The sequence below is a fragment of the Phycodurus eques genome, chromosome 3 (genome assembly GCF_024500275.1).
Source record: "Phycodurus eques isolate BA_2022a chromosome 3, UOR_Pequ_1.1, whole genome shotgun sequence".
Taxonomy (NCBI): domain Eukaryota; kingdom Metazoa; phylum Chordata; class Actinopteri; order Syngnathiformes; family Syngnathidae; genus Phycodurus; species Phycodurus eques.
Genome location: NC_084527.1, coordinates 18,712,926 through 18,732,015, shown reverse-complemented (window position 1 = coordinate 18,732,015; position 19,090 = coordinate 18,712,926). Strand labels below are relative to the sequence as shown.

Sequence of the window (19,090 nt, the reverse complement as noted above, 5' to 3'; positions counted from 1 at the left end):
AAAATGGATGGATGGATGGACATATCCAATTCTGAAACTGCATGTATGAAACTGTGGGGTTCAGTACCGCCAACAAGGTTAAGAAACCGCTGTAGTACACAACCAAATTGGAATTTATGGCACAATCACTATTGTTTTTTTTGTTGTTGTTCAGGTTAACCAGTTCATGACACCATTGATTTGTGGATTTTTGATAGTGATGCATGTAACCCCGTATTTTTGGTGGGAGGGGTTGGTGCGTCCTACCATGTAGGGCTGTGGACATTTGCAGGTCCATGCGGCTCTTCTGCTCGGCTGCGCTTATCTGCTGATGGTGCTGAGTTTGCGTCGTGGTGGCCTTATCTCCATTCATCTTGGGAGTACCCTCTGAAAGACAAGTACATATGGACATGTTATAAAGAAGACAGTGACAGCTTGTTGTAAGAGTAATTCCTAGTGTGACCAAGATCGTAATTCAGTTTATTTGTATACAGTAAACCCTCTTTTATCGCAGGGGTTATGTTCCAGAAAACCCCCGCAGCAAATAAAAACTGAGAAGTATCAACCAATTAATTATTACATTACCATCTAAATTTATTAAGTTTCATGTGTCCATTTCAATGCCAATTTGTTGAAAAGAGAGAGTTGCAGTTATTTTGTTTAATTGAGGTCACCAGCTTGAATGACGTGAACAATAGCCCACGCAGACAGTGTTAGTAGGCGTTTTCCTGGGTTAACCACTTGCACAATTCATTACACTCACGGTCCTGGCAATGCAGTTAGCAAAAAGTATTATGGGTATCCAGAATTCATTGTGGTGATGTTTTAAACTACAATACTGTAGTTGTAGAACATCAAGCTAAAAGTTGCTCTTTATTTGCATTTTTCCTTTCGATATTGTTATGAATGTGTGCAACTGCTATTTGTCGGCCTAAGGGTGGGTATTTGTTAATTTATTTAATAAACTTGACTGCGGCTTATTGGCACGGTACTCAGTAATGTTTCTTTACTGTTAAGAACAAGAGCCAAATTAACCTTCAATGAGTCATTGCTGCCACATTTAAACCAATCAGCCTATAAAGTTGACTATCAGATGTGCAGGTGAGTAATTGCACTACACTGACCTTCAAAAAAAAACCTGTGATGCAATATGCAATAAATAGACGATATAGCGAGGAATTACTGTATCAAATACATTTTGCCTATTGAAATTAATTAAACTGCTAGTAATCAGTCTTTTTTTTACGTGTTTTTAATAAGGAACAATAGCACTGTGTAGCATAAAATCTAAATGTAATAGAGAATGTAAAGAAATCTGGTTTATAAAGTGTAATTAGTGTAGATGCAGTATTATTGTCATGTTAATGTGGGCCTCTAAGGCAGGGGTTGTCAAACCCATTTTTATCACGGGCCACATCGTAGTTATGACTTCCCTCGGAGGGCCGCTATGACTGTGAAACCATATAAATGAAAGATTACCTCATATACTGTAATTACATACAGTATACACAACACATTGATTAATAACCAGTTTTGAAATCAGACGCCTATAAAAACATGTTTTTCGACAATTACATTTCTTTTCAAAGTGGGATTGGTAACAAAAAAATGCTTGCAAATATCTTAATGGTATTACACCAGAACACAATGAGCAATTTTGATTTGCTTTCGCGGGTCGGATCTGGCCCCCGCGCCACCAGTTTGACACCTGTGCTTTAAGGAGTGGGACCAACGTGAGTGACATCAGTTTAACACATTCACTGCCATTGGTGGCTTTAGCGTTATCCATGTTAACTGGGAAGGCTGGGAGTGAATGGGTTTGAAGAAAAGCACTATCCAAATTTGATATATTTTATTTGTTATCACTGGCTGGTTTTACTGCGTGTGAGCATCTGGGTGTGAGTTATGGCTCACAACAGCACCTTGCGAGTGTTCTCATTTTGTATTTGTGTGTTTGAATGTTTGTCCCTTTCAATAAACGGCTAAAAGTGCAAAGGCGACTGTGGATCTCCTTTCCCACATGTGAGGGCATTGCAGTTCCTTAACTAGTCCAATTATTTTTCTTTTAATTTTTTTCCCCAATTCGGTCGAGTGGGGGTATATCTGAAGCTTACTACACGTAACAAAAACTTTGGCTCACAACACAAAAAGCAATAAAATACATAAAATTAACATTTATAAAATTAAAAAAGCAATTTAATTTTAAAAAAACACCGTGCAACAGCACGCAACTTGAAAAACGCATATCTCGGTGCACTCATAAGTCAACGTAGCCTTGTATTGTATGTTGGAAGTGCAAACTCACGACGCATTCCAGAAAGAGTGACCCGAGGCAAAGGGGGCTGCACCACAGGACAAAGAATGTGTCCGCCAGCGTGAGAGCGGCTTATGTAACAGCGAGGCAGCCATGAATCAGCACGAGGTGTTCAGTGAAGGGAGAGAGGCGGTAAAAAATAAATAAATAAATAAAAAATAATTTGAAAAAAGACGCCGAGTGTGTGATGGGTGTGCCTGGCTCCCAAAAAGAAATGAAATCATAACTGGTTTGTGTCCAAAAGGACATGTCCCAATTGTTGTGGCTCTTATATAACAATGTTCTGTTATCACATCAACACTGTCCTTTTATGTCATTTTCATAAAAGGGGCAAACTAAAATTCAGAAAAAACACTTTTGTCTCTCAGTCTTTCCACTCGTAATATTACAAATTACAATAATGAGTTTAGCCTGGGAGAATAAATTTTTAATTGACTTTATTCTCGTAATATTACAAATTTATTATACATATATAAATGATATATCATACATTATACATTTATTCTTGAAATATTACATCTTTGGTCTTTGTCGTTATTCAGATAATATTACAACTTTATTCTCATAGAATTCCAACTTTATTCATGTAGAATAACTACTTTTGCATAGACTATGATTTTCTCGTAGAATTACGAGTTTATTATACAACTTTATTCTTGTAATAATTTTTTTAAATTCTTATATGAGGGATTACAACTTGTATATTTATGACTATGCTTGTATGCTGCATTCATGTACGACTGTTTTAATAGACCGACTTTCTTGTAGAACTACGACTATTATATGACAACTCTATTCTCATAATATGAGTTCAAAGTATAGTCGTAGAAAACTATTTACCCATAAATTTAACAAACAATTATAGTAAAAATGTTCAAATATAATTGACACTACCGACTGCCAAACCACATCTGTTGAGTGGCTGCTATGGCTCCTACGCTGGAGCATGTATATTCTTGTGTTTGCACTTCAAACTATGCAAGAGAGTGTCGTCAATCAGCACTCGAGCCATTAGCCATGGCGCAACATGTAGGTGAAAGTGATTGACCTGAGTGGGCGGCAGCGGTGTCGGCCTGCAGCTCAAGGAGGTCCTCAGCACTCGTGCTCTTCATGGCTGAGTTGATGGAGGAGAGCGTGCTGACCAGCTGGCTGTTGATGGATCCAAACTGGGAGTGGGGCTGACCGAAGGCCTCGGCAAGCTCGCTGTAGTTCTCCGCCAGCAGCATTTGTTGCTCCTGCAGCAGTTTCTGCACCCTTTCAATGTAGTGGTCGAGGCTGGTGCCCCCGTGAGTGTCGGCTAAAGGTCGCGCTGTCTTAGTGGTCGCCTCCACAACGGGTTCCGGGTGCTGCGAGGGTCCGCATGCTATGTTACGAGTTTTTAAGCCAATTAGAAAGTTATCATGAATGCTGACGGGTCCCACGCCAAATTCTTTGCTTTTGGGGGCGCAGGATTGGCCGAGGAGTGACTCGGTCCCCACGGCGACCGAGCGAACCTTTGCAGCCGAGAGCGTATCTTTGATAAGCCCCTCACCGGCAGCAACCGTTCGAGTTTCAGCAGCGGTGGTATTCGTGAAGGAGTCTGTTAGCGCTATCGTTTTGGTGTTGGTGGAACGGCTGACCACATCAGTCTCGGTGTTGGTCTCCTGCGTGGCCAACTCCGGGGCCACCATGATGCAGGAGTCCACTTTGCTTGAGAGATCAGAGTCTGTTCCTCGGGACACCGTCGTCCTGAGTGGGCCCACGTGGACATCCACAGAGCAATCCCCACTGGCTACCGATCGAGACTCCTTGAGCAACTCCGACATGGGTCTGCAGATGGCTGAGCAGTCTAGAGACTCGGTCGTGTTGATTCCCACCTCACAGGTCTTTACCTGCTGGTACTCCAAACTCTGATTGGTGCCGATGCCGAGACTACAAACACTAGGGTGACATGACACTCCAACAGATACGCTTTGAGCTTCAGAGATAAGCTTGTCACCAACGCCCCGGCTGTGCACCAGGACTTTGGCCTCCAAGCAGACGTTGTAGGTCTCAGGCCTGATCATCAAGCCCTTATCCGCCTTCTTCTTGTTGGACCCACCGGCCGCCTGGAGCTCCAGCTTCAGCTTAGTCATCTCCATCTGGTGAGTGGTTTCTTTCAGCTGCACCTCCATACGGTAGATCTTATCCTTTAGCTCCTCGATGGTCTGCTGCTGGAGCTCCATCTCTGTCTCTGTCTCGCTGGACAGGCCAAGCATGGTCTCAGTGACGCCCACTGAAGTGCTGCGGGTGTCCTGGTGGTCCGTTGCAACACCCACGTCCCGGTGGCTGTGTTCTTTTGGAGGTTTGCTCAGCTGGATTTGGAGGTTGTTCATGTTTTCGTCAGTAACTACACCGACCGACTTTTGAAGGGCTTGGTTCTGATTGTGGTTCCGGGTCTGACTTTCAAGTCCACCATTGTCGAGGGTGGACTTCTCCAGAGCTTGGACCTCAGCAGCCAGACGCCTGAACTCCTCCAGCTGCTGAGCATTCGGTTGCTGGGCTTCAGGTTCGACGATGTGCAGCACAGTCTCTTTTTGGACGGGGACGGGATTCTCCATTTGGTCGGCGCTGCCCACGCTGTAGGAGCGCTTGCGGAAGCCACCGGGACCTTTGGACTGGGCGGCTAACTGTCTTTTCTCCTCCTGAAGAACTGCGATCTTCACCTGCAAGATGGGGATTGTCTTCACCTGCTCCTCCAACTCCTTTAGCCTCCGAAGAGCAACCACCATCTGCTCGCGGATCTGCTGAAGATGCAGCGGGCTGACGTTGGTCACCGGAGTGGCCATGCCAGAGCTCATGGGACTGTGACGGATGGAGCTGCCCATGGACGGTGGGTAGTAAGGATTGTACTCTCCGTTGTGGAGGTGACCGTTGATGGCCAGAGGTTGCAGGGCACTTGGGGAGATCTGACTGGTGGCCATGGAGCCAGAGTATGACGAGAGTGAGCTGTTGGAGCCCGTCCCCCCGAAGCTGGCGAGACGACGCCGGGGTGGTGGCGGCGGCGGCTCCATGAACAGACGTTCCTGCTCCAGGCGAAGCCTGGTCTCCATGAGGGTTTTCTCCACGTGGGGGTTGTGGCGCAGCGTAAACCTGGGCGAGGGCGGCGGCAGGAGCAGCTTGGGTTCGGCAATGCTGGAGAAGAACTGCTGGGGGACAGCTTCGCAAGCCGCCTTTTGGAGAGTGGGCGCCTGCTGGGCCTTGGCGTTGACCAATACCGGGGACAGCTTGTCGTCACTATTGGAGGACGAGAGCGAGTCGGTGGACGTCCATTCGGCCCCAGTGCTGGAGCATGGCGCCACCGCCCTCGGTTTGGCCCCTTTGGGCTTCCTCTGGATGCTCACTTTCTTGATGGTGTTGCCCCTCTCGATGTCGTCGACATATTTGAGAAAGTCCAAGTCCAGCTGAAAACCGTATGGAGTTTCCACGAAGTATGGCTCCACAGAGTCCTTGTCGTTATCGAAGCTTGGACATCTTTGGCCTCTTTCTATAAAAACAAAGAGACAGAGTGAAGTTTAAAACCAATCTGAGTTGACATGCATTTTGTTCAATTTAATGAGAGAAAAGAATAAAAAAATACATATCCATCCACCCATCCATCCATTTTCTTTACCGCTTATCCGCACAAGGGTCGCGGGCTGCTGGAGCCTATCCCAGCTATCTTCGGGCGGGCGGCGGGGTACACCATGAACTGGTCGCCAGCCAATCGCATGGCACATAGAAACAAACAACTATTCGCACTCACATTCACACCTATTGGCAACTTAAGAGTCTTCAATCAACCTACTATGCATGTTTTTTGGGGAAAAAACTCCGAAAAAAAAACACCCAGGCATGGGGAGAATATGCAAACTCCGCACAGGCGGGGCCGGGATTTGAACCCCGGTCCCCAGAACTGTGAGGCAGAAGTGCTAACCAGTTGTCCAGCGTGCCGGCAAAAAAATATATATTTTATACAATTTTAGGAAAAAGTGGCTAAATTAATGCAACAAATATTACTGGACTCTTGATAATGTAAATGCCCGGTGGTCCGGATTAAAAAAAAGTGTGGGTCAGACTTCTTCCCAGGCCTTCACCGCATTGTGTATATGTGGCACATGGACACACTACTATTTCAGAAAGAGTAGTTTATGGCCGGATTCTTGGCTGTTGCTTGAAAGGGGCTCAAGTTCCTTGTCCAGCTGAGCTGAGAACATTAAGGGCAAAGAAACTGTGTGGAGGTGGTTATGTTAACTAGCCCTATTGTGATGTAACAGTGGGGCAAAAGTGCAGTCTCGTTCACAGACACATATTCAGAAATAGACAGCTAAGACAAAAAATACTTTATTAACTTCACCCTTAGCAGTTACTCGAGACCCAACTGTTTGTATAAACACCCACCCCCCCAATCACTTTCCCATAATGTGTCGCATTTAAAGTCTTTTAGCGATTGTTTAGTTGTTGTTCATTGAGGGAACAACAATGTGAAAGTGTAGAACATAGTAGTCTCTTCTGACGATCCATTAAATTTTACAACACGTGTACAAACACGTCTGACACCCTGTCACACACACACTTTCAAACTGAAAGAGTGAGTGACAAGCACTATTGCAAGTGCAGCTAAAATCAGCCCAAAACTATGGCAAGCATGTGAGGCAAACCACAGATGAAAATACATTTCATGCAGCATGTCATGTTGTTAAAAACATGGTTAGAGTAGAGATGAAACATTGCAAACATTTAGGGTCAACATGATACCAAAATTATCAGTATCATCATGACATTGCTCAAAGCAATATGCCAGGGATTAAAATCAAACAAAATTAGGTACACCTGCAGAATCACACAATATATATATATATATATACACACACACACACACACATACATATATACACACACACACACACACAGTATATTAGGAAAAATAGAAAAAGGTTAGAAAAAAAATATATATATATATATATATATATATCAGAAGCAAATGTAAAAAAATTGCTAAAAAATAAAATTAGGAATAATAGACAAACAGGAAAAAAATGCATCAGGGAACAAAAACAAAACTGGGGGGGGCAATGCAAATACACCCAAAAATAAAATATATGAAATAATACAAAATTATTTGAAAATACTGGACCAAAAATACAAAAATATTAGATGAAAACAATGACTGATCTCCTGGGTTTACCTTCCACCCTATACCCTAGCACTGTAGCGCATGTCTCTGACATCAACTTCACTGTTTGACTTGGGTTCTTGGTCAAGAAAGACAACTATGACAGATATGATTAATATGGTTGTACGATAATTGCAACCTGCAGATTATCTGTAGACAGTTGCATCCCTACAATATGCAAGCTCGTTTTCCCAGACTTGATGAACGGGAGACACAGCTTTACAATGTCTTAGAAATTAGAAAACCTCAATTTTCAACAAAACCTAAATTTTCAACAAAAACAGCAACATTTTCAGCAAAAACTGCAGTATTTTTTTGCATCTTTGGAAATATAAAACAAGGCCACTCATTCAACCAAGTGAGACCGATCTGCTCAAAGTCCCAAAAGAGACCCCACCCTCCCTTCCCCTCACACTGCCTGGTCTAAATGCATGGTCTTGTTGTTTCTGGTATGCCTGGAACTTCAAGACAGGCTGGAAATAAACACGCTTTCCAATAACAGTCTGCACCTGACAACTTTTCCCTTTCTGTCGCAGCCATTAAAAAACAAGCGCATGTTAAAAGTAAAACGCAAATTGCACTTGCCTTGTTGGTCACTCACCTTCCTTAGTCACTAAGGAGGTCTCGCTACTTCCCCGGTTGGACTGCTGGCTAAAACTGTACAAAGATTACACTGTGCAGTTTCTTCTCCACTGGAGGAAAAAAGCCAACTATTGGTATAAACTGTACTGCGGCACTATTGGACAGTCGCCTCAGCCAATTGCGCAAGGCTCCGAGCCAGGGCGCTGCCCTCTCTTGTAGAAGAGCTGCTGCTGTTATTCACCCGAGGGGGCGGTGAACTCGCTGGAATAACAGCCCCCCCCCCCCCACCCCTCCCAAGACAAACACATGGAGCTACTGTGCGTGTTCAACGTCCACCACTGGACACAACATTTGGTTCATTACTGTGTTCAGTATTGGTGGAAAAATTAAGAAAAATACAGGGGTGAACTAAATAAATATTATAAAACAATTAAACATTGGAAAATATAGACTATTAGATGGAAAAACACACCAGTATTCGACAAAAATACAAAAACAGTTGCCAACAATACAAAATATTAGCTGAAAAATAGAAATTACAATGCAAAAATAATGAAAATACAGAAAAATATTGCTCAATGCACAAACAGAAAAACAAAATAATTTGAAAAACACAAAAGATTAAATTAAAACTACCCCTAAATATTGGACAAAAATATTACTTTAAAATTCCACAAACTGAAAAAGATTGAAACTATTATGGGAGACAAAATTAAAAATACAAAATGTGAAAACACCTCTAATAGATGAAAAATAAAAAAATATTGAACACTCTTTTTCAAACAAAAATACACAAATATAAACAACTTCTCGGAAATATAAAATATTGGATGGGAACACCAATATTAGCATACTAAATTAGCTGAAAAATACAAATGTTGGAAAAATACAAAAACATAGAAAAAAGAAAAAAAGAAAAAATAAATAAATCTAGCATTTTGTGGCCGTGATTAGACACATTCGGAAAGCAGGAGCTTTTTGCCTCTCTGCAACCGGATGGCAACAGTTTGACCCTGAAATGGATTCATTGCTTTTCATGAACCGGTCTAATCATTTAATCAATACAACAGTCAGGTGGCAGCAGACGACGAGAGCTCGTCATCATCATAATGCTATCACTGATAAGCTGTTTAAAGTTGCATGGATCACTGTGATGACCGCTTCAGTTTTGAGCCAATCAGCAGAGGTGGGACTAAAGTCACATACAGTTGTGCAAGCCATAAGTCAAGTTTTAACCCTAAAGTTCCAAGCAAGTGAAGTCATTTTATGTCATACAATCTTGCTCAGTTACAGCATATATTCACACATTAGCCACTTTGCACTATGTATCTGTACTTGCATTAGTTAGGCTTAGCTGTACTACTATAACACATTCATATCCAAAACCAGTCAATTAAACCCATAACAGACATGAAGCTAAGTTCATGTTTGACCAGCTATCAGTGATCTAAAATGTGAAGTTAACGTATTTTACCTATCTTGGTGAGTTATATAGTGATGGATGAAGTTAAATGTCCTCTTTGTTGTCTCTTATTTTTGAATTGCAAACATTATTGCTAGGCTTTACACGAAGATTTTTTGGGCCGATCACAGAGTTCCGAGTTAAAAAAAAAAACGATAATCGATCACTGATCCAATCACAAGAAGGAGCAATGTGTTCATTTAAATGACTTGTTCATTTACTGTATATACTTACTGTATGTACTGTATACTGAGTATCTTCAAACATATTCTCTAGTCAGGTCATGCATTCTAATAAGTCAGGTCAAACCAGCATTACAACATGACAGAAATAATGGGTGCTAACTTACTGTAATTAAATTACTTCACACAGCCCGAAATTTTAGAGTATGATTCAACAGAACGCCGGCATGTTTACATACACTCGTTAGTGCTAACACTAGCTTGGTAGGCTACATCACGTTTTGTTGGCTGCTTGCGAGCCGTATCGTATTAGAAGTACATGAACACACCTCAAGCAATCCTTGAACGAACGTCTCCCAAGCACTGGTGACCACCACCACATTTTCCCCCCCATTTTGTTCTTTTTTGAACAACACAATACACACAGTGCGATACATTGTTGTTGTCGTGGCCGTGGTAACGAGTGTATCCGGTCACGTTCGACTTGACAAAGCCCAGTGATCGTAAATGACGTCAAAAGAAACGCGACAAGGCTAAAACTAAACTAGCGTTTGGATTAAAATATACTGTATACGACGGCGATGCGGAGTAAATGTTTTTTGCCAAGCCGATCAATGGGGATTGGCAAATTATCACAAAGCCTATCAGCATAAAATGCTAATAATTGGCCAAAACCGATCAAGCCGATCAAATCGGTGTAAAGTCTCATAGTTGCTTCTCTTTTCACAATTTGATCAAAAACAAAATCCTTGACTAGAGCTCCCTCCATGATACAGAGGATATACAAAGTCTACACCCCCCCCCCCCCCAAATGACAGGTTTATGTGATATAAAAAAGTGAGACCAAGCTTAACCATTTCTAAAAAAAATTCCAGCATTAATATGAACTATAACCTGTACAACTCAAAAAGGGAAAAAAAAATTCTTCCAGAGGGTAAGTAAAAACAAACAACTGAGAATGTGGCTGCACAAGTGCGCACACCCCCTTATAACTAGGGATGTTGCCGATCATATTCAAACTTGTGTTAAATTAACAAGTCAGCACACACTTGCCACCATTTAAAGTGCCTCTGATTAACCCCAAATAAAGTGAAGCACACTTTTCAGCACAAGCTACAGTCCGTGTAGAGCTTCCAGAGCATCATAGGATGTACACACTTGTACAACAACATGATCTCAGTTCATTTTTACTTCCAGTCCTTAAAAGATTTCGCCCCCCCTCAATTGAGTTGTACAGGTTATAGGTCACTTTAATGGTGGAACATTTTTTTGAAATGGTAGTTTTTTTAAATTATGGTCTCATTCTTGTGTATCACAAAAACCTGGCAGTTTGTGTAGACTATCCACTATAAGTCTGACTCGAGTTAAGTCATATGACTCGAGCACGCCACCTCTGCCAATGAGAGCATAAAAATCAATAAAACCCTCCTCCACCAACTTTGAATCTAAGTTCCCCAAGAGTCCATTACTGATCAACAACAATTACTGCAGTGTGTCAGCGAGTGAGAAAAAAATGTAGTCATTGTTTTCCCGCTGAGAAGAAGCTCAGAGGACCGAGCAGACGAGCGTCGAGTCACGAGCGGCGGTGACGGGGGCCCGGCGGTACAGCCGAGACACCCCGTGACAGCTGAGCAATGACCTCAGCGACACGGCAACAAGTGCCGAGGCAAGCGAAGGGGTCGACACGCTGCAGAAAGCAGCAGCTGTTGGTGCACTTGCTTCTACACAACAGCAGTGATGTGAAGCAATAAACTGTTAAATAGAGGAGACATATAATGGAAAAGTGACTTTTTCATTGTTGGTATACAAATAGCTAGGTCTCTGGAGTGCCGATCAAGTGTGAAATTAAAAACTAAATAAATAAATAAATCTCTAAACCTTATCTGCCTATTTCTGTGAGCGAGTTACCCAGATACGACGTTACAATTTGAGTGTCAACTTTCTTCACTCATGACTCTAGATCCACCATTTTCAAGCGACTACAAGGAAACACTTTCATTTCAAAGCCAAAAGGGTCATTCTCGCTATTCGTGGTTGGGCCCGGCGGGTTCTATCAGTGTCCACTGTACACTTTTGTAGACAAAATAAATAAATACATGCATTTAAAAAACACACATTGGATTTATTGTCTATTTTTGTTAGGCTGTATGTTGATGCCATTCTTCAGTATGTTCACATTGAATATGTTCATGTTGGACCTTGTGGAAACAATTTGGAAAAATGTAATATTTACGCGGCACAGTGGACGACTGGTTAGAGTGTCAGCCTCACAGTTCTGAGGACCCGGGTTCAATCCCCAGCCCCGCCTGTGTGGAGTTTGCATGTTCTCCCCGTGCCTGCGTGGGTTTTCTCCGGGTACTCCGGTTTCCTCCCACATCCCCAAAACATGCATGAATTGGAGACTCTAAATTCCCCGTAGGTGTGAATGTGAGTGAAAATGGTTGTTTTTTTTGTATGTGCCCTGCAATTGGCTGGCAACCAGTTCAGGGTGTACCCCGCCTCCTGCCCGACGACAGCTGGGATAGGCTCCAGCACGCCCGCGACCCCAGTGAGGAGAAGCGGCTCAGAAAATGGATGGATGGATGTATGTAATATTTACGACTTAATGTGCTGTAATTCTTGATGCTTGCAGTATTTTGACAAAAGCATGTCAGACGTACGAAGACATATGGGAACGGTTTTAAATTACAGTGAAGAAATGCATCATTTCTTTCAATCAAAGTTAGACAAGCTTTCTTGTATACACGTAGAGATAAAAACATGATGCAAGTGGGTGGAGGGGGACTACACACACACACACACGGTATTTCTTGGCTGCACTACACACTTTACATGCATAATTATTTCCAAGAAACATGTCGTTTGAAGGGCTCCTGGCGAGCAACGTGACACATCAGTCCCCGTAAAAAGACAGGAAACCCCGCCAAAACAATACAAGTACACGCATGCTGCACATTCCTGCCCTTTTCCCGAGCGGGCTAGCAACAGACGGCACAAAGCCAACCGCTGGATTGCGCCCTGGCCCCCAAACGGACGTGCCGCTGCCAAATCCAACAACTGGATCCAATCATGACGCCAACAACACTTTTCTCATAGATGGTCAAGGAAAACAAGTCGAGTAGACCCAGAGTGTGGCAGCTGGGTTATGCCAGAGGAAATGCCACAATATCTTAACTAACAGATTGTACTTGACTGCACCACTAACCACGCCACAGCCAGTGGTCCATGTTTGATTGATTCTGAGGTTGAAAATCTTTAGACACATAGCACACTGAACATGTTCGGTAAGGGACTGCTCAATAAACAGACACGGTGCAGCCCGCTCCCAACCCCGCTCTCTACACTCCGGAATGTTTGGAAACTCAGAACGTTGTTGGAGTGTGCTGTTGGGTTATTCAGAGCGCCACACTCTGGGAGTGCCGGAGCGCACTCCCGCCGCTCTGACTGAGGAGAAAGAGCGGCCGGAGCGTCAGGCTGGACGAGATGTTTACAGGCAGAATTGACACATTCAATATGGCGGACGCACTGACATATTCCTGTCAATGGCCAACACGCTCGTTCGTAAATTCATAGAAAATGGAGCGCGCTCTGCCTCTCTGAACATTGCACTCTCAGAGCGTCAGGTTGAATTTCCGTACCCTTGCAACACCCTAACTAAAACCCTAACCCTAACTTAAAACTGTATTTTGAAAGCCTAACGCTTAAATTTCCACAAAAAAACATACAGTCTAGTTAAGGGACAAGGAAGTGTAACTGCCTCATGGTTTAGCCACACATCTATTCTGTAAACCTTGACGCCAGCTTCTGACGAGCTGGCGTCAAGGCAAGCAATATATCGTTTATATTGTTATTTTGATGCAAGTAAGCAAGGTTTTAGTTATTTAGCACTTTTTAAAACACACAGTTACAAAGCGTTTCACAAACACATACACATGCAAAGTTAAGACAGGTTAAAAAAGACAAGAATCTAGACAACATAGACGAGAATGGAGACATGACACCAAGGAAAACTCAAACGGGAGTAAAATGATCAAAACAAAAAGGACGGTATGGGAACAAAAGGGAGGTATAAGGAAAGCCTAGACAATATAAATGAGTTTTAAGGCGTTGTTTGAAACAGTCACAGATTGTGGAAGTTGGTTCCAGAGAGTTGGGCTAAAAATTAGGGCTGGAGGGCCCGGTCGATTAATTGGCCAAAATCAGTGTTCCATCCAAATGTCAACAAAATGCCTTCGCATTGTAAACTATTATATTGATGAATCGATGTCATGTTTGCAATTATGACAATTATCTGTGCTTAAAGTGTTGCTCAAAACATTACCTGCACATTATTGAAATGTTACCAGGCTATAGTTTTATAGTTAAATCCACAGTCCTTGGCACTAAAACCTGTCTATTGGATTCCAATTTTGAAAGAATGAGTCATTTTCTAGAGTCAGTCAACTAGAAACGACCTAAGCATCAGTCTGACATGCTACGCATTCCTGCGGGGATTGGAGAGACAGACCACTCTCTCCTGTTAGTCCGGCCAGGAATGCGGGGCTGTCTGCCCCAACCATCATCTCTTCATTTCGCACCAAAGCGTGGAAATCCTCCCAACACTTCGGCTTCTTTTAATTTGAAAGGCATGGTTGTAGACCTCTTCAGATATTGCCTTTTTTCCCATGCATGCCAATAATAAGATTAGAGTTTTGTAGCGCTCCCTAGTGGAGAGGTTGATCAATTACAGTTGAATAAACCCAAATATATTGAATGGAGATGCCCCTTTTAACCTATGTGGAGTCTCGGAAACAAAACAAAAATAAATAAAATAAAATTTTAATGGAAAATCCTTACAATTATTATTTCATGCTCAGCCCACATTAGATGACATAGGTTTAAAAAAATAAATAAAAAGAATAAATAAAATAAATAAATTGCATCGCTTATCTGTCTAGGATATCTGTGTCTGATATCTTGAGGTACACTCCGGAAAGTTTGGTAACGTTGGAGTGTGCCGTTTGGTTATTCAGAGCGTCGCATTCCCGCCGCTCAGGCTGAGGAGACAGAGCGGGGCTCATTTGGAAAAATTCACTAGTATTTCTTCAAAGTACAAGAATTGGAATTCACCCCGAAATGGGTGCTTCAGACCAACCGAAATGGCCTACTTTCCATTCAATTCCAGGCATGGGTCCTTGAAACTTTTTCGTGCGTTCATTTATGTTAGAAAGCTTCCATCCAATTTAGTGCTGATTGGTGAAACTGGTGTTGCAAGCTGATTTTTAAAAAAAATTTCCACGGGGACTTCTGGTTGAGAGGTTGCGTTAGGGACTTCGAAAATACATTCATTTTCACCAGGATACACAAGCTTGCAAAAAATTGGTGATTTTTCAGGCAGGTAAGAGGGGCCGCAAAACAGAAAATCATTCATAGGAACATGAATAATAATAACAACAACAATAACAACAACATGATATAACGATGTGGCGAAGGCGGTTACCTGGGCTGTTGCCGTTCACGTGCACAAATTCAGCCATGGCAGACACTGAGCGCGCTCAGTCCCACACCACCACCACCATCAACAACATGCACCGGCGTCGTGCATAGGCCATGCATCAAGTCCGGAACACCATGCAACCTGTTGACAAGACAAAAAAACACACACACACACAAATCCAGTTAGTGATGTAGATTAAAGATGACCTCGGTGATGTGAGCCAACACAAATATCAAAGACTGTGCTGTAACAAAGCTAATTAAGTTATGTAACTTATTTTATGACAGATGGCAATGACAAAACAAGGCATCCTCCAGTCGTTAATGAGACACTTGGAAACATTCTAAAATCTAGAACAGAGTAAACTCTCATAAATTCTGTATTTGAAACGTGCAGCTTACCACTCAACCTCATGCTAACGTCACCCGACTGTGAGCACACAAAACGACCGACAAGCAGACCAGAGCCCGCAATGATTGGAAGGGTCGGGTTCATACGGCTAAGATTAGACGATGTCGTCAAATGAGAAGCCAAGATAAGTGCGTACTAAAAGGGGAAAGGGCTCTTTAGAATGGTAGGGAGTTTGTAAAGACAGCCCCACCAAAGGCCCCAAGGTAGGGTACAAGTTCTTTGAAAAGTAGAGCAACTAAAACTGAACTGACTCGCACTGAAAATACATTTCCGGGTTTTTACGCAAACCAGACACCGAAGGGTAGTCACGCCGCCCCGAGCGAAATAAGTCGCATATATAAAGCATCAAATATTGTATTTTACATCAATACTTAACTTCTGTATATTCATAATGCACAATGTGCCTGTAGATGAAAAAGCGAAGCTTGTGAGCAGAATGTACGCAAACAGCACGTACCTTGGTGGGTACGTTCAAATGAATGGAGTCAGCGAGACTCCTTTATAATATCTACACTCTCACTTTTATTCTCACTCATGCTCTCTCTCTTTAGCAACCGACTGTAACTATCGCTTTATGGTTTAAGAAACGTGATTAAGTACAATATACTGCATATACAGCATCAAGCGCCTATAGAGGCTCGCTATTCACAGCGTTCATGTATTCACTCGCTTAATGTGCGGTGGGTGCGTCGGCAACTCTTATTTTTATGCGATGGTCCAGTCCAATCAGGTTCATCTGCATCGCGCAGTGTGCGGCAGCCCTAAAATGTCTTTCATCCATCCATTCATTTTCCGTACTGATTATCCTCACAAGGGTTGCGGGTGTGATGGAGCCCATCCCAGGTGACTCTGGGCACGAAGCAGGGATAGACCCTGAACTGGTCGCCAGCCAATTGCAGGGCACATACAAAAACATTTACTTTAGGTTTGTTAAAGAATCGAAATCATCAACATTTATGAAAAGCTACTTTTGGTTTGTTGAAGAATTCAGTGTTTATAAAAGAAATTCCCAGAACGTTTTTCAAAGATCACAAAATTTTTAGTTTTGTTGAAGATTTGTTGAAGATTCTAGATTGTCGTCAACATTTATGAAAACGTACATTAGGCTAATTGAAGACTAAATTGTGAATCATATGTTGGATTCGTTGAAGACTGAATTGTCTTCAATGTTAAAAAAACAAAAACATACATTAGGTATGTTTTAGTCGAAATTGTTGTTTACATGAACATATCATCCTCAGTGTATTGAGCTTTACTAGTTGACATCTCTAACATAAAACCACAGTGGTCCATCCTAAGGCTACAGCTGCACGGGGCCATCAAATTTGAGGAAAAATTCGCCCCATAAGAGAGCAAACAAAACAAATTTCTATGTCAGCTGCCTTACAACTGCACACACAAACCAGAATGACTCGTTCTCAGACGTTACGTAAACCAAAGAGGCATGAGTCTGCCCATGAGTCTGCAGTTTCTTCACTTGAGAGTCAACCTTGTAAAGCTAAGAAAAGTCTGGGAAAAATTCAAGCAGCAAGGTGTTTCTTTTCCCACCCCCCAATAAAAGTTGCGGTTGCAGCTTTATTGGAGGGGGGAAAATGGCCAGCAGAGAAACAAACTGTTGTATTGCTGTTGCAGAAAGCATGTATGCGGATTGCTGAGCTACATGCTAATGCTAACAGTGGATTAACCATGGAACATTAGCTTTGAGGAAAAAAATATATAATTTTGAAAAGAGAAAAAAAAATCTGATAATTGAGAAAAAAATATGTGTGTGTGTGTGTGTGTATGTGTATATATATATATATATAATTTTTTTTAATAGACAATCTGATTGTTTTAAAAATATTTTTTTTTATTAAAAGCTGGTTATTTTGGGGGAAATTGTAACATTAAGAAGTATTTTTTGCAATAAGGTTGGGTATTAAAAGAAAAGAAAGTTTAAAAAAAAAAAAGAAGTTCAAGTTCTGGGTATTTTTTCCAGGATTTGCCCCCCCCCCCCCTCGAAAACAGGTTGTATCGTTTAAGGGGGGGTGGGGGGGTTGGAAAAAAAGATTGACCTGGGGCTGTTGTCAAGGTGGGTGGGGATTATGAACAGTTCTAAAATAGTCAGTGTTAGTAAAAAAACTACTAAAAGAGCTGAACTTTATTTGGGATTAATCAGCAGCACTTTAAATAGTGGCAAATATGTGCTGTCTCCATTTATCAAAAAAAATTACAAAATGAGCATGTTATCACCCTTAATTTAACAATGTATTATTTCTACATACTATATTCAGTAACACTATATTTCTTTGAAAATGTAACAATCAACAGTCGATGTGGTCATGAGACATATGTGAACTTTTTCTACACAACACTGCCCCCTAGAGGCACAAGCATGTGGTTTACTTGTAAAAGTTGGAAAATATTGGTTCAGTACAAACAAGCCTAAAGAACCAATAAAGCCACAATGTTTAACATATTCATTAGCCCATATACACTTTGTAATCTTAGTGTCCATTAAATTGTTGATACAAGTACAAAATAATTAAAAACTCCCTTGTTTGAATCTGAGCAAGTTGGAGGCATCTCTACATGGCGTCGTCTACCTCCCGTCCCCTATGTCTCATTCCTGTGCCGCCTACACTTGTGCAAGGACAATCTGGAGCCATGCGTGTGCTTAGTGACAAACTGGTAAATGTCACTCAACAGCAATCACTGCTGAGAGGCGCCATGCAAATCAAGTGCGCCCAAGTCTTTCTAAAATGCTTAAAAATAGTATACATAAAATACTTAAAAAAAAAAAAAAAAAAAAAAAAAGTTTCAAGAAGTTGTATTTTTTCATGAAATTGTTTTGTAAAAAAAAAATTTTACAGAAAAAAAATCTGTTCCCCCCCCCCAAAAAAAATGGGGGGAAAAAAAAATGGGAATTTTTGGGGGGAAAAACATTTTTAATTTCTCATTTTTTCACAAAAAAAGTTGCATTCTACCTCATTTTGCTAAGGGGGAATTCTTATTTATTATATTATTTTTTGAGGGGGAAAACAATACAGATTTTGAGAGAGAAAAAATGTTTTTAGAAGGTTGGTGGGTTAGAAGATGGATTTTCAAGAAAAACTAATGTTAGGATTTGTTGTTGATTTTTTTTTTTATTTGTTGATTTGTTAGGAAAATCTTTGGATTTTTCCAAGAAAATTTTTCCAAGAAAAAAAAATTTGTAAGAAATTGACCCAAAAAAAGAGGAAAATAATGTATTTTTTAAAGCATTTTTTTAATGAAAAAGGTATACGAGATAGAACTATATATCTATGTATTGTGATCGTATCGGTGATAGGTTATCGATTTATTTGAACTATAATCCAGTGATCGATCGCAAAAATCTTGATTGTGTAAAGTCTAAAAATTACAAGATACTTTTTCCAAGAAAACTTTTTTTTAATTGTCATATTATTCCAAGAAAAAAAATGCACAGTTAATAAAAGGTGTTAACCCGTGATACAAAAAAAGCTATGCCATCCCCATGACAATTATTGAT

At 41.4% G+C, this 19,090-nt stretch overlaps 1 protein-coding gene across 2 annotated transcripts in view; it reads right to left on the bottom strand.

Annotated features, from left to right (window-relative positions):
- kank1a (KN motif and ankyrin repeat domains 1a) overlaps positions 1-19,090 on the bottom strand; it is a 53,649-nt gene that overhangs the window by 7,341 nt on the left and 27,218 nt on the right. For both annotated transcript variants that reach the window (XM_061672325.1, XM_061672326.1), the window contains exons 2-4: positions 15,172-15,309; positions 3,342-5,798; positions 247-366 (exon numbers count right to left, since the gene is read on the bottom strand). In XM_061672325.1, the coding sequence (XP_061528309.1) occupies positions 247-366; positions 3,342-5,798; positions 15,172-15,208 (2,614 nt within the window). In that variant the 5' untranslated portion in view covers positions 15,209-15,309. The remainder of the gene's footprint in view (positions 1-246; positions 367-3,341; positions 5,799-15,171; positions 15,310-19,090) is intronic.